At 47.7% G+C, this 14,619-nt stretch overlaps 1 protein-coding gene across 1 annotated transcript in view; it reads right to left on the bottom strand.

Annotated features, from left to right (window-relative positions):
• Positions 1 to 405: 405 nt before the first annotated feature.
• Positions 406 to 14,619, bottom strand: part of DNAJC27 (DnaJ heat shock protein family (Hsp40) member C27) — a 32,244-nt gene continuing 18,030 nt past the window's right edge. Inside the window, exons 4-7 of the mRNA XM_062209074.1 lie at positions 12,168 to 12,332; positions 11,476 to 11,598; positions 6,093 to 6,253; positions 406 to 3,669 (exon numbers count right to left, since the gene is read on the bottom strand). Coding sequence (XP_062065058.1) covers positions 3,537 to 3,669; positions 6,093 to 6,253; positions 11,476 to 11,598; positions 12,168 to 12,332 — 582 coding nt within the window. The 3' untranslated portion in view covers positions 406 to 3,536. The remainder of the gene's footprint in view (positions 3,670 to 6,092; positions 6,254 to 11,475; positions 11,599 to 12,167; positions 12,333 to 14,619) is intronic.

Raw genomic sequence — 14,619 nt, forward strand, 5'->3', positions numbered from 1 at the left:
GATACGTGTCACAATTTGTCGCTGAGAAGGAGAAGGAAAGCGGTTGCTTGCCGGCCTGCATGACCTGGGCCTGCACACCCTTCTCTCAGATCCTGGGGCCGGGGACAGGCTAAGTGAATTGTTACGTTAGTCAGCCAAATCTGCACCATTAAAATGAGTCAGCAACCATTTCATCCGAATTAAAAAGGCAAATGTGGTATCAGTATCTTTCTTTAAGTGATACGAAGAGTTTTATCAAAACTTAATAAGGTTAGGCTAGCCTGATGGGCCCATGAACAGTTTCCTCCACCCCACTGACTGCAAAGGGACGCTGTCTCACCCAGAGGCATGGCTGCTGGCTTCCAGCCCGCCACGCTCCACACTGAAGACTCGGAACAATAAATGCAGCCCGCAGAACAATGCTTGATATTTGGCTTTACTTTATAAAAATACACAACTTAAATACATATGACACTCTGTATATAAGACATAAACAAGTGGTAGATTTAACATTTTCAGTTATTTCCAAAGAAAGCAAATATGTAAATTACCTTGTAAGAGCAAAGGGTTTTTTTGTTTGTTTAACAGACTCTGCATTCAGTCAAAGGGGAGGGATGCCCAGGGAGCAGCCACCGTGGGAAGCCAGCCCAGGCCAAGACTTTCCAACAAAGCCACCTCGCCCGCAGGGCCTCTATTGCACTGCTTGTCGGACACAGTCTCACAACCCACACACACGAGTAAGCGTTTGTCGTCTGGAAATGCTTCATGGAAAACAACGCATAAACAGTGTTACCTGTGCCTACAATTGTGCTAAATACCAGTTCTGAGACATATGGGCCACGCTTGGCTTTGCAAAGCTGACAGTGGAAGGTGGTTCGCTCTGTCTTGCAGCTAAATTCATTTTCAAGAGTTTCACAAAAGCATCAGTAGACTCAGAGTGAGCTTGAGGGGTGCAGGGGCAGGAGCATTGGCACTCCTGTGGGACAGCGCTGTCGCTCAAAAGGCCACCTGCTCCTGGCTGCCCGTCCCCCTTCTACCCGGAGCCCCCGAGGGCCCTCTACGAGGGACAGCTACTTGTTGACCGACTCAGAGCTTGTGCTGGCTGCTGTGACTCTGGCTGTCCGTCAGCCTCCCTCTTCTATGGCTCATTAGGAACTAGTTGGTAGGCAGACAGAAATATTACCAGTGGAGAATTCAATACATGAGATCACACTAGAGTTAAGTGTCCTGAGGTTAACTAAGACTTGAAGAATGGCGTGCAATCTGCAGAATGACAGCGACTCGTCGTGGGTGGCGACACAGGGACACCTCAGGTCTGCACTTCTCAGTGTCCAGGCTCACAAAACCAAGTACACACTTACGTGAAAAAGTACGACAATGCTAACGTAAACAGAACACTGACAGCTGAGACGTCAATTCAAAAGAAGGCACAAAAAGGAAGAAACAGAAGGAGGGTGCGTTGTAAAGTGCTCGGGTGGGCTGGGCCGGCAATGGGAAAGGCCTCCAGGACTTCCAACACGTCGAAAACCTGTCACTTCCTGGCGACTCGCCATATGGAAGACGTGGCTGCTGCTGCTGCTTTTAAATAATTGCTGCTCAAAATTTTTCATTGTGTTTTTAAAGCAAGATTCTCTATAAAAGTTGTTTCAGTCACTGAAATTATTCTGCTAGTTGATTCTTTCACTGACATATTTTGAAATCCCAATTGGCAGAAGTTTTAATCAGGTTGAACTACAATGTCCATGTTTTGCACCAAGAATTTAAGTTAATGCATAGAGACCTGTAAAGTTTTGCATGAAGTTAGTACTGGGACAATTTCTCTTGCAAACCATGCTTTGCTATTTCTTAATATTCTGTCTTTTAAGGATTATGGAAATGAGAACTCCACGCCCCTGAAGCTGAATGTTTTAACTCCTACTCCTCTTGCATAATGAAGCTGGATGTAGCCCTCCTTTACAGCAGTCGTGAAGGTGTGGCGTCCCAGGGCCTAAGACCCCCGCGCACCCACCCGGAGGACGAGGGCGGGGCCCGGGAGCCTGCTTGGCGTTCATCTGCTCAGGTGGGTGAATGCGGTGATCAGTAGGAGGGGCTTCAAAAAGTTCACGGAAAAGGGGAATTTGCAGACAATACACATTTTCCATGACCTTCTGAGGCCCCCCTATATTTAATAACAGTACGAACGGCACCAGGCTTACACGGTCACGTACTCAGTGTGTTGTCACGTCAGGTTGGGCTGTCATCACCATCCCTGATCCCTCTGGCCTTGTGTTCCAAGAACAGATCTGTGTTTGAGGCATGCCGAGCGCTGTGAGCAAAAGTTCGGTTCCAAGCAACCTGGGCTTGGAGTCCCACAGACCCAGAAGCTCGTTATGAGGCCAGAGGGAAATCCCACAAGGAGTCACAGATCAGATCTCAGGGCATCCAACAAAAGCATTTTTGGTTCCATGAGATGGATGCTCCCTGTTCCTGGCAGCAAGTGCAGTGCAGCCCGAGCACAGCCGTGCAAAGCGAAGCTGCTCTGGGAGAGGCGAGAGCCCCATGGGCTCCCAGTGCGCGCGGACCCCAAGGAGGCGGCTTCTGTTCTTAGAGCCAGGTGCACCCATCTGAAATCAGCATAGGCTGGCTGTTAAAAACTCACGGCACTGTAACACCGTATGTGCTTGCAAGCCCAGTTAGTGCAGTTTGGTTACAGCTAAAAACACAGGTCACGTAAGGAGAGCAAAGACGTAAGATGCTAACCGGCCAGAGGTGCCCTGTAGTGCAGCGAGAATCACCAGGCCCGACCCCGCTCTCCAGCTACCCCTATATGCCGAGGAGGAGGCGCGGCCAGAAACCGCGTGTCTCTCAGGGAACCTCTTTCCCGCGGGCTACAGTTTAAGAACATTCCTCATTAGCAACTGGGAGCCCAGACCATGGCAAGAAACCAGGGATTCAACGACACGGACGAGAGGGGGCATGTGACACAGCAAGCAGGGAAGAGGCAGAGAGAAACAGGGAGCTAACGGTGAGAAACAAGAGGGTGGCTTGGGAAGCGCCCGGCCGCCTCCTCCCCCGGTAGCCAATGATGCAGAACGAGTGACAAGCCTGGGGGGATTGGGCTGTCAGAGCGCACCCGCGGCCGCGCCAGGCTGGCCTCTCCGTGACAGGGTGTGCACCACCCCTAGGGGTGACCCGCAGACTCCCGTCCGGGCGCTGCTGCCGGTCCCCAGGGGCAGGTGCTCTCCAGACTGGCTTGCCTCCCTGGGGTGGTCAAAGGGACAGCGGGATGGGTCTGGCCTCACTTCCCAAGGGCGGCCGGGAATGCGCTAATGACAGACTGATGGCTACAGTCCCCCCAAGAACGCACTGCGACAGAAGCAGCTTGCCTGCCAGGCCGCCCCAGGCGCCTACCGGGTGCTGCAGTCCCAGAGCCTGCAAGGCCAAGAGTGGAGTCGCACTGCGTGTTACGATGCCGGGACGCGTGCCCGAGCGCTGCTCTGCCCGCCGCTCTCCGGAAGCGTGCAGGAGGGGCACGCGGCGCCCAGGGCTGGCCAGGCGCACCCCGCGGTGCCCGCCTGCTACTTGATGTTCTTCAGGAGGGCGGTCCGGGCGTTCACCACCGCTTTGAAGGCGTCCTCGCTGCCGGGCGCCACGCACTTGTCGGGGTGGAGCAGCACAGCCAGCTTCCGGTACGCCTTGTTGACTTCGTCCCTGTGAAGACAGCCGCTCCGTCAGTGCCGCCCCAGGTCTCCCGCGGCACCCATGGGCGGGCTACAAGACTAGGAGACAAGCCACAGGCAGTAAGCGTGCAATACAAGAGCAGAGGAAGTGACCCATGCACAGTGAGTACAGAAATGCCAGGGAAACGCCTAGCAAGGCGCCCCTCTGCGGACGGAAGGAACGGAGGCCTGGGGGCCGGCAGAGGGCGCCCTGGAGACGGCCTCTGAACGGGCGGAAGCCAGGGGGCACAGGGCTGGCCTGTGCTCCCACAAGCCAGGAGGCTGGCCAAGCGCTCCCTCGCCCTGGCTTGGTAAACAGGTCTAGGTGTTTCCTGACAGACTGGTGCTGCGAAATCACCAAGGCAGGTGCAGGGCAGCTTAGGAGAAGGTGTTTGTGGGAGCAAACAGGGAAGGTGGGCGATAACAAACGGGGCTGGCCGAAGAGCAGCCGAACATGCACCCAGGAGCAGAGAAAAGGGGCTGATGTGAGGCCTCCGAGGCCAGGGAGGGCGCTGGGGAGGGGCAGCTGAGGCTTGCAGGGAGCTTGCAGGGACCAGGGAAGAAACGAGAGAGGGATCAGCGTTCGCCCGGGGTACAGGGCAGCCAGGCCTCTCCAGAGGCAGTCACCGCACACCAGCGGCGGGCGCTCCAGGAGAGCTCCTCCAAAAGCAGGGCCTGGCCACGGGTCCCCCTCCCCCTCCCCTCCTCCAGCTGTTGTGGGCATTTGAGGAATGAACCAAAGGACGGGGGTATCTCTCTGTCATTCTGCTTTTCAAAGAAATAAACAAAACTTGAAGCTTACGTGTAGTTTCCCTACATGTATGTTTCACGTAGCAACAAGAATGCTAGGCTTCCTCCCTGAAAACATCTGAAGTGCCAGGCTTCTTCCTTGCCCGGGGACAGCACCCTGTCTCTTCGTGGATGAGACCTGGGCAGCCCCTCCACCCGCTCTGCTTCCTGGGAAGCGTGTCCACCTTCATTCGGGTCAGCTAGGCCTGGTCCTCCGCCCCAAGTGCCTTTCAAATGTCTAGGTAGCAGGGGAGTCTCTCAAGGAAAAGTCTGGGGGAAACATGACTGATTTAGGTTTAAAATGAGTATGTGAGTTCTGCCTAAGATGAAGGTTTTCTTAAAGTTGAAAGACAGTACACACAGGTGCAGTGAACAAATATCAAAACACTCTGCAACTTATGGAGAAAAATGTTTTAAGATTTTTCCCAAATGTGCTCAATGCCACACAAAATTAGGTTGATAGACCCAGTGGTCAAGAATATTCTGGAAGATTACAAAGAACCAAAGTGAATAAACAAGAAACCAACTTTCTTTTTCCTTAATATTGTTCTAAGTTCATTAATAAGTAGACCGAGTCACAGTTTCTTAATTCTAGAGCCACTATCCACTGGAGACGACACAGAAGAATTTAGAATGGGATTATGAAGGTCGAAAAGGACATTAGAAAGACACAGTACGGTTCGTGGCTATACCCATGAGGCCATGGGAGTCCCTACACACGCTTAAAGCATCCTCGACTTGCGGGCACATTAATGAGCACTAATAACGGTCCTCTCCCGCCTCCCCTCTTTCCTTCTGGCTCCGAGATATGCTAGAGACCAAAATGCACAAGAGATACTGAGAGTTTTTGGCGCTGATAAGGTAATTCCAAGACACACTTTTTCCTTTGTGGGAATCAAGGTAAACAAGTAGGAAGGGAGAAACGTGGGGAGGGGAGTTAGCACAAAGTAAGACTCTTTGAAATTAAAACATGTGTAGCAACAGTAGTATTATATCATTAAGTTATATTTCCATATGGAATAATAACTTACTTTTAAGCAAGCATCAAAGAATAGTGGTTATATTTATTTTCTTCCTGAATAATTGTTTTGGCTAAAACAAAACAACTTAACTACACACACAGATGAAGAACTTTTAGGGTTTTAGAGGAAGATAGAGGCAGAGATGGATAGACACACACTGTCCCAGGGTCAAGAACCAATTCTACCACCAACTCTAGGGCCTGTGAATCTGTTCAACCACACTGGGTCCCAGGTCCCAACGAACAGTTTGATAAGTTGACTGCTAACATTCTTTCTTCCTCTAAAATTCTGTAATTTCAGAATCCCCTCTTGTAAGTTTGTAAAAAGATTACATTAGCTTCAAGGCTCTTGCTTGAAACAGCCTGCCGCAGAGCGCCCGCCACTGTACATGTACTGCAGATACATGCCCTACTTCTCTCAGCAGGCAGCCAGGCGCTCTGTTTTGTTCTTAGGTATGCAGTTGGTTCAATGAGGCAGAATCATCCATTTAATGTATTCCCATGCGTCTCTGTATTTCTAGCACTAGAAGACAGCTCGCACGTAACGTTGGTGACCAGGTCTCTCTGGGGGGACCCAGCACTGCGTATCCTAGAGCACCACTTACCTTGAGGCCCCAGGCTTGACTCCCAGCATGTCCCAACTGTCTTTACTACTTCGAATTCTGCGAATGGTGTCTGCTTGCTCTTTGGTGAAACTAGCGCTGCTATTCGTGGTAGGACGTTTCCCGCCATTTTCACATAAATCAACTATGGATACATAGAAGGTCTGCAAGAAGAAAACACATCCGAGAGTAGAACTGACTGTGGAAATAAGAATTCCTTTCAAACAACAATGTGGAAATAAGAATTCCTTTCAAACAACAACTCAAAGACGTCTGATTGTATTCCAATAACTCTTCAAAGTCATGAATAAAGTAAATATGTACTTTGGAAGACTTTTCTTTGCATACTATCTAAATATTCATATATTTTAACATAGAGCAAGTACAAAGACTAAAAATAAAAATAGCCTTACTCTCAGAAAACTTGAGGTGAAAAAGTAAGAGATGAACACTGTCAGAAAAAGCCAAACAGTAAACAACAGCATGAAGTGAAAGTCGTGTCTCCCTACTCCTCAGTAATCACTGTTAATGTTTTTTTGAATATCCTTCCAGAAAAACTTTCTATCAGTATACCAGGATATGTATCCTATACTTTTCAAACATTTACATAAAAGAGGTCAGAGGAAATACTCAGCTAGGCACCTTGTGTACACATAGTAACACATTCTGGAATCTTCTCACAGCTAGACACAGACACCTTCTTTGTTCCTTTTGGTGACCCCTCAGTATTTTACTATGTGGCTGTATCATAATTTATTTAACCAACTCTAGTCTTTTTTTTCAATAGTAGCATAACATTCTTAACCACTGGTTTGACAAAGGTATCAAACAAAGTTTTACAGAATTGTATTTGCAGCAATACTGATACACAGAGACATTTCTTTTTTCTTTTAAAAAATTTTGGCTCTCATACATAAGGGAAAACATGGCGGTATTTGTTGTTTTGGGACCAACTTATTTCACTCAACATGATGTCCTCCAGTTGCATCCACTTTGCTACAAATGTTGTAGAATTTCATTCTTTTTTTATAGCTCAATATCCCATTGTGTGTGTGTATACACCACATTTTCTTTATCCACTCATCTGCTGACGGACACCTTGGTTGATTCCAAATTGTGGCTACTGTGAACAGTGCTGCCACGAACACGGTGGAACTCCTTGATACACGTGCTGAAGTCTTGGGCATATAGCCGGCAGTTAACCAACTCCATTCTTGACAAGTCGTTGTTCCCTGTTTGTTACTACTAGCAGTGAATATTTTTTGTTACTACTAACAGTGAATATTTGTGTGTGTATATCTCTGCATGTTTGTGGGGCTACGGCTTTTAGGACAAATTCTTAAAAGCAAAGCTGGTGAGTAAGGATGTAAGTGCACTCTAGTTCTTGCCAGCTGTCTGGAAAGGCTGTCCCCGCTCAGGCCCCATCACTGTGCAGGGAGTTCCTGTTTGCACAGACCCCCGGTGAGCCGAGGCATTATCACACGTCCTAATTCTTGCCCGTCTGATATGTACATCTTACAGTTTTGATCTGCATTTCTTTAATGTTAATAAAAACTAGTATCTTTTCATATGCTTATGGCCTTTCCTTTTTCTGAAAACTTCACATTCTCTGCACGCTTATGTGTTTTTTGTAAAGTGAAAACTATTTTTTGCTCTTACCAATGTTTCATGCTCTGTGCAATGTTATTATTATTGGATAACTTTACTCAAAATGTTAATACACTACAGCTGCTTTTAAACTGACATAGCTCCTTTTCCCTCAGCTTCTTTTTAAGCTCCTCCTCTTCTTTTTCACATTCTTCTATAGTTCCTAATATCTTCTAAAAACTTCCTCTTGCTTTTAGTTTTGTCTTTATTATCTCTAGCAACTGCAAATCAACTTGGTAACCTAACAAGGAGAGGAGCCTTGGTGTATGAGAAGGGATGTCCAAGGAAAGCCACTGGAGATGGAGACAAAAGAGGGTCCCCTTGAGCTCCTTGCTGGTATAACGCGTCTTTCAAGTCAGTAGGAAACACAATCTTTCATCGAACTAGCAGGAAAGCACTACTTCTAAGTACTTACTTACAGAAAGGTGTCATGATACTCTTGTTAGTCTTTCCATTTAGCCCTAACTCAAGATTAATCTAAAAGGATAAAAGCCAACCAAAAGGGAACACAGTTCTCAGATACGTTTTGGATCAGTAAGGTTTTCTTCTAGCCTCAGGGTTCATCTGAAATACAGATTTCCAAGGGCAGGAGTATTTATTCAGAACAGACATGGTTACAGACAAACTGTGGTCTGAAATACACAACACCAGGACTGAAGTCAAAAGCCCGTGTCAATTTTGCATCTCAGTTCCAGCTACAACAAACTAATGGGTACAGGCCAGATCCTCTGCCATAAACCACTACCGAACTGGACAGATGAGCGACTGTTTACCAGCAGTGGACAACAGCAGGTACTAGACTCTCCCTGAGAGAGGATCCCCCAGATCACCTGGTTCCCTACCTGAGTTCCATTTCCTGACTACGTCACAGAGATCAATAGCGTTGAGTGGACACAAAGTCCCACCAAGCTAAGAAGGTGGCGATCAGAGTGTAAGACTGCTGAAGTGGCTACAAGCTGCAGACTAGGGCACTGGAGGGGGCAGAGCCATGCAGAGCTGCACCCCGAGTCCATGTGGGAGGACCCCTTAAGTGTATGCTGTAGGCCAGGCTTTACCTACACACACTTGAGCTCACCAGACAACGGTTGCTGTGGGGTTGGGAACAAAACCAATACACCAGAGGTCTGGTGGTGCCAGGGGCAGAGCTGTCCTGAGGACACTAGAATTTGACCTCGCAAGGGAAGGGACTGCCTTCAACTCCATTAACACCCCAGCACCTAGATGTGCCTGATGAGTTAGACTCATCCTATCAAAATCCAAACACAATAACTGACAAGATACACGAAAGAGCCACTTTAGAAAGGCGAGGAAATTACTTGGGGTTTCCTTCAGGTCCTTGCGACTAAAGCAAAAAATCAAGCCCACAAGTTCACTGTAACCTGCCAGTTGTTGAATCGCCTCCTGAAACCACAATCCCCAAGCTTGGGGCAGGCCTGGTGGCACACTGCTTGGCATGCCTGTATGCCATATCAGAGTGTCGGCTGGAGTCCTAGCTCCTCTGCTTCCAATTCAGTTTCCTGCTAATGCGCCTGAGAAGGCAGCAGGTGAAGGCCCAAGTGCTTGGATCCTTGCCACCCACGTGGGAGACTCAGATGGACAGTTTAGGACTCCCAGCTTCAGTCCTGGCTGTTGTGGGCATTGGGGAGTGAACCAGCAGATGGAAGATTCTCTTTCTGTGTGTGTGTGTGTGTGTCCTTCTCTGTCACTCTGCCCTTTAAGTAAATAAACACAAAAATCTCTTTTAAAAAAAATCTACATTCTTCTGTGAAAGACAAAAGAATCTGGAGTCTCTTTAATGTGTCCACACTTTCTGATGCTCAACCAAAAAGCACTACTCATACAAAGAAACATGAAAATTTTTTCATAGACAGGAGAAAAAATGGTCAATAGAAATTGGACCTAAGATGGTTCAAATACTGGACTTATCAGACACTTTAAAACAGCTATTATAACTATTTCAAATAAGTAAAAGAAAGTATGTCCAAAGAATTAAAGGAAAATATATGTGGGAGCAGGGAGAAAATCTTGACAGAGAACTGGGCACCATACAAAAGAACCAAATGCAAACTGCTGAACTAAAAAGTACTGAGCAGGAAATTGTACGTGGTGAGCTTAACAGCAGATTGTCAATGAACTTTGAGTGCAATCAATAGAAATTAGGCAATCTGAAAAATGAAGAAAAAATAAGAGAAAAATAAACATGGCCTCAAGTACTGTGGGACAGCAACAGTCTAACATACATGTAATTGGAACCTAAGAAGGAAAAGGGAGTGAGAACAGGGCCAAGAAAAATATTTGAGAAAATAATAGTAAAGGAAAAACACCAAACTACCAATCTTAGAAACTCAACAAATCCGAAATAAGGCACACGTGAGGAGAACCACACCTCAGCTGTTGAAAACCAAGGATAAAGAGAAACTCTTGAAAGCACTCAGCGGGAAGAAAAGCTCATTATGTAGAGAGAATAAGAGTAAGAACGGGCACTGACGCCTCATGGGACGTAAGTCAGCAGAAGAGAAGGCCTGATGTTTGTAAATGCTGAAAGAGAGGTAACCCAGCTATCACACCCCGGACAAGCCACTCTCTACCCTGAGGCTCTCTTACACAGAATGAGAGTAATACCTGCCACACATGGTTGTTGAGTCTCAGATGAGACGCATAAGTCTCTCCAGAATTGTAAAATACCACCCAAATGGTTAAGAGTCATTGCACAGACAGCGGTGCAAACTCAAGACAGGCCTATGTACTGAGAAGAACAGACAGTATGGCAAGCCAACATCAACCTCTTCTGATCTTGGAAGAGAAGCTGCCGATCCTAATTCAGCCTGTCAGTCAAAGACGAGACCTGTCTTCTAGTAGGAGGAGTGCCATCTTATGAGAAGGAAATTCAGCATGAAAGATTAAATACAGTCCTACTCAGTAATTAGGAACAACTCTTTATAGTATAAGCTATACGACTTGAAATGCTAAAAATTCCCAAAATATCAGATATATTCATAGGAAGAAAAATACATTATTCATGCCACCCTTACTTCCAAATGTATCTATAATTAAAGAACTGACTTTATAACTTATTGTTTTAAAAAGCTTTCTCCCCTAACGTTACTCCAGGTTAGTAGGTTTTTAAGACGTGACCACCTATTCAGACTGCAATGAGAACACATCCCTCTGCTGCCTGTTTGGCTGGGGAGACCTCATTTTCACGTGTGAATAGCTGGATTCTGCGATGGTAGCTCCCTGTTCTCTAAACGCATCCCTGTGGGCTGTAAGATAGGATTAGATTAGCTGTGGCAAAGCTGTTTGCCATAGCACTGCTTCCATTGAACTATGCATACAAATGTGACACCACTAACTCAAGGTGGTTTGGAAGAAAATCTTTGTTCCATGTAAGCAGTATAATAACTCGTGTTAAACAACTGATCTTCAGAATCCCCTGGAGAACTTTTTCAAACTACAGACTCTAAGGCTCTATTGCGACATTAAGCTCTAATAAATCTCAAGACTGGAAGTCTGTGTGCTGAAGAATTTCCTCAGGTGATACTGATGATCAGCCAGGTCTCGTCTAAACAGACAGAAGCCATATCATTCTGATACATACGCATGCTCGCTCTCTCACCAGCTTGTTCGTGAAGAGGTTACTCTAATGAGAAATCCATATTCCTTGCTTTTCATAATTTGAACTACAAACTGGCATGGTTGGCCTAGGCGCGAACCTTAAAACAACCAAATGCTGAGTTACCTGGAACATCTCATTGATTCCTTCTCCAGTTTGTGCCGAAGTTTCAAAGTACAGGAACCCTTTGCTTTCAGCCCAAAGACGCCCTTCACCTTCATCTACACAGCGGTGCTTGGCACAGTCGATCTGAAACAGACGTTGGTGGCAGAGAGGATCCCAGCCTGGTCCCAGTGAGGCCTCTGTCAATCCTTTACTGAGACAGAACCATCCTTTACGAACCCCAGCTAGTGTGTAAGACTATCAGCACTAAAAGGGACGAAAAATACTGAATGTAAACTACTGACTAGACTGATTTTCTGGGAACCACTGGGCTTTTTCTGGGGCCACAGCACTTTTTACTTTCTTGGGCAACAGCTGCCACTCACTCTGTGAGAGCGGGCTTCCTAACAGCTACCATCCCCGGGGACCACCTTTTTCACGCCCCCCACACCTCCCGCGGTTAGGTAAGGGAGGGCTATTAGGCTCCATGTCTCCTGCTGCTCAGTCACCAGCACCCTTCCCCGAGTACGGCACCAGGGAAAAAAGATAAAACCTGGATATCCGAGGGCTGGGGTTTGGTTTTGCTTTGTCTTTTGTCTGAGGAACAAAAGGTGGTTGATTCTCCTATTACAGAATACGTAATCTTTGTATTTGTCCCCAAACGCAGAGCCGCAGCCTTCCCTCAGAACGTGACGTACCACCGTCAGAGCAGTTACCTTGTTGGCACACACTACAAATATAATATTGTCCATGTTTCCATGAGGCCCGAGCTCTTGCTTCATCTCTGCCAGCCACGCATCAAGGGCCTCAAAGGAGTCCTTCTGCCCCACGTCGTAGACCAGGATCACCCCCTGCGTGTCCTTGTAAAACTCGTTCCGGACCTTCAGACAAGAGGACACACGCGTGAGATGAGGCTGCGTGACTTTGTGAGTTCATTAGCTTAGCAAGGTTGCTCTGTGTATTCACAATATCTGCCGTATTCCAGTGTCTACGGGTCTCTAGAGGACTTTTTATAAAATGAGTAACCAATAGAGAAGAAATCTATTCGTGTGGAAAGCAATGACCTCCTCTCCCAGCCTTCCTCACTTCCTGTCCCACTCCCCAGAGGCCATCAGTCCTGAACTGCTGCTGTGCGACCATGAGAAAACACACTACATAAAGTTCTCCTTAGGAAGAACAAGCAAACGAACTGAGGCAACAGCGGCGCAGGTGTCAGCGGTGGGCACAGCCACTTACACACCAGCAGTACAGCCAGGCAGAGCCTCCCTCTCAGGTCACTGCCCCAATTCCAGAACCCCACAGCCCCCGGGCCACGCACATGTGGGCGCACACTTCCTCGTCGGACGGCCTGGGGCAGGTCATTATCCTCTCTGAGCCTCAGTTTCCTTATCTGGAAGGGGGGATAACACAACTCCCTTCACAGCGTCACTGTGCGGATGACACAAGATGAGGAAGGCCAAAGCACTCAGCATGGTGCCTGGAAACCAGAGCGTACCAGTGTCTTCTCCCTTTCTTCCTTGCGTTCACTCTCGGGTTTTCTTGGCTGTTACATTAGAAATGGCAACTCGCCCCTGGGGCCAATCTACAGTGCTGGGACAGGCAGCCAAGAACAGGGCACACCAAAGCGGCAGAAGCGACAAGAGGTTGGGGGCGGGGGTGAGCAGCACTGATAGGAGGGGCTGCGGGAAGGGAATCAAAATTCCGGCAAGAACCTTGACACAGACCATCCATCCGTTACATATCCTTTCCACAAAATCCCAGTGCCTGCTCAGACGCACACTGGCTCTGCAGTGACCAATGAAGACAGCTTGCTAAACACATCGGGGGGAGTTTCTGAGCACGGACAAATACCTGTACCAGGAATGGGCCTGCCTACTACTTGACAGAAACCTAAGAAGCTGTTCCCTACAATTAAAACCAAAATCACCAGAAAGGACTTAAAATGATGACAACAGGCAGTGTGCCTGCTCCTTCCCTTAGCCCTGGGCTGTAGTTAACAGTGGGCATCCTTCCCCGAGGCTCTGGCTGCCTGGGCTCCCATACATCACACCCTTCAGGTTTCAAATTGTCCTTCTTTCATCAACTCCTTTTCTCTCCATTGCTCTTACTCTGGCTCATTTCCCAAATCCTCCAAATCCTGCCCTGAGCCCTCTTCCATTCCTTCTGAATCCTTCCTTCCAACCAGCAACATCAACCACTTGCAGTTTCAGTTGCGAGACCCTCCAACATGAGTCCTCATCTCAGCTTTCAGACTTGCATTTCTTTTTTTTTTAGATTTTATTTATTTATTTATTTATTTATTTATTTATTTATTTATTTATGTAATAAAGTTACAGAGAGAGGGAGAGACAGAGAGAGGTCTTCCATCCACTGGTTCACTCCCCAAGCAGCCACAACAGCTGGAGTTGGACGGATCTAAAGCCAGGAGCTCCTTCCGGTTCTCCCACGTGGGTGCAGGGACCCAAGCCATCCTCCATCCTCCACTGCTTTCCCAGGCCATAGCAGAGCGCTGGATCAGAAGAGGAGCAGCTGGGACTCAACTCGGTGCCCATGTGGGATGCCGATGCTGCAGGCAGAGGCTTAGCCCACTACGACACAGTGCCAGACTCTCCCCCACCCTTTTTTTTAAAAGATCTATTCATTTATTTGAAAGAGTTACAGAGAGAGACAGAGAGAAAAGAGAGGAGAGATACAGAAAGAGATCTTCCATCCACTGGTTCACTCCCCAAATGGCCACAATGGCTGGAGCTGGGCCAATCCAAAGCCAGGAGCCAGGAGCTTCCTGTGGGGTTCCCACATGGGTGCAGGGGCCCAAGTACTTGGGCCATCCTCTGCTGCTTTCCCAGGCATTTTAGCTGTAAGCTGGATCAGAAGTGGAGTGGCTGGGACTTGAATTGGCGCCCATATGAGATGCTGGCACCAGGCAGTGGCTTTACTCACTGCCACAGCACTGGCTCCAAACCTGCTTTTCTAATCACCACTGGACTCTGCCAGCGGAACAGCCTGTTGGAATCTCACATCCAATGTATTCAACAGAAGGTCCTTGACTTATTCTGTCTTAAGCCTTTCCTTCTCTGAACACTGGTCATGAAAGTAGCATCATTCTCAGTCATTTGGGCCAAAAGTCTGGTGTGACCTCTGACCTCTACTTTTCTGTTTTTGTTTACC

Source organism: Lepus europaeus, chromosome 13 (assembly GCF_033115175.1).
Source record: "Lepus europaeus isolate LE1 chromosome 13, mLepTim1.pri, whole genome shotgun sequence".
NCBI classification, from domain to species: domain Eukaryota; kingdom Metazoa; phylum Chordata; class Mammalia; order Lagomorpha; family Leporidae; genus Lepus; species Lepus europaeus.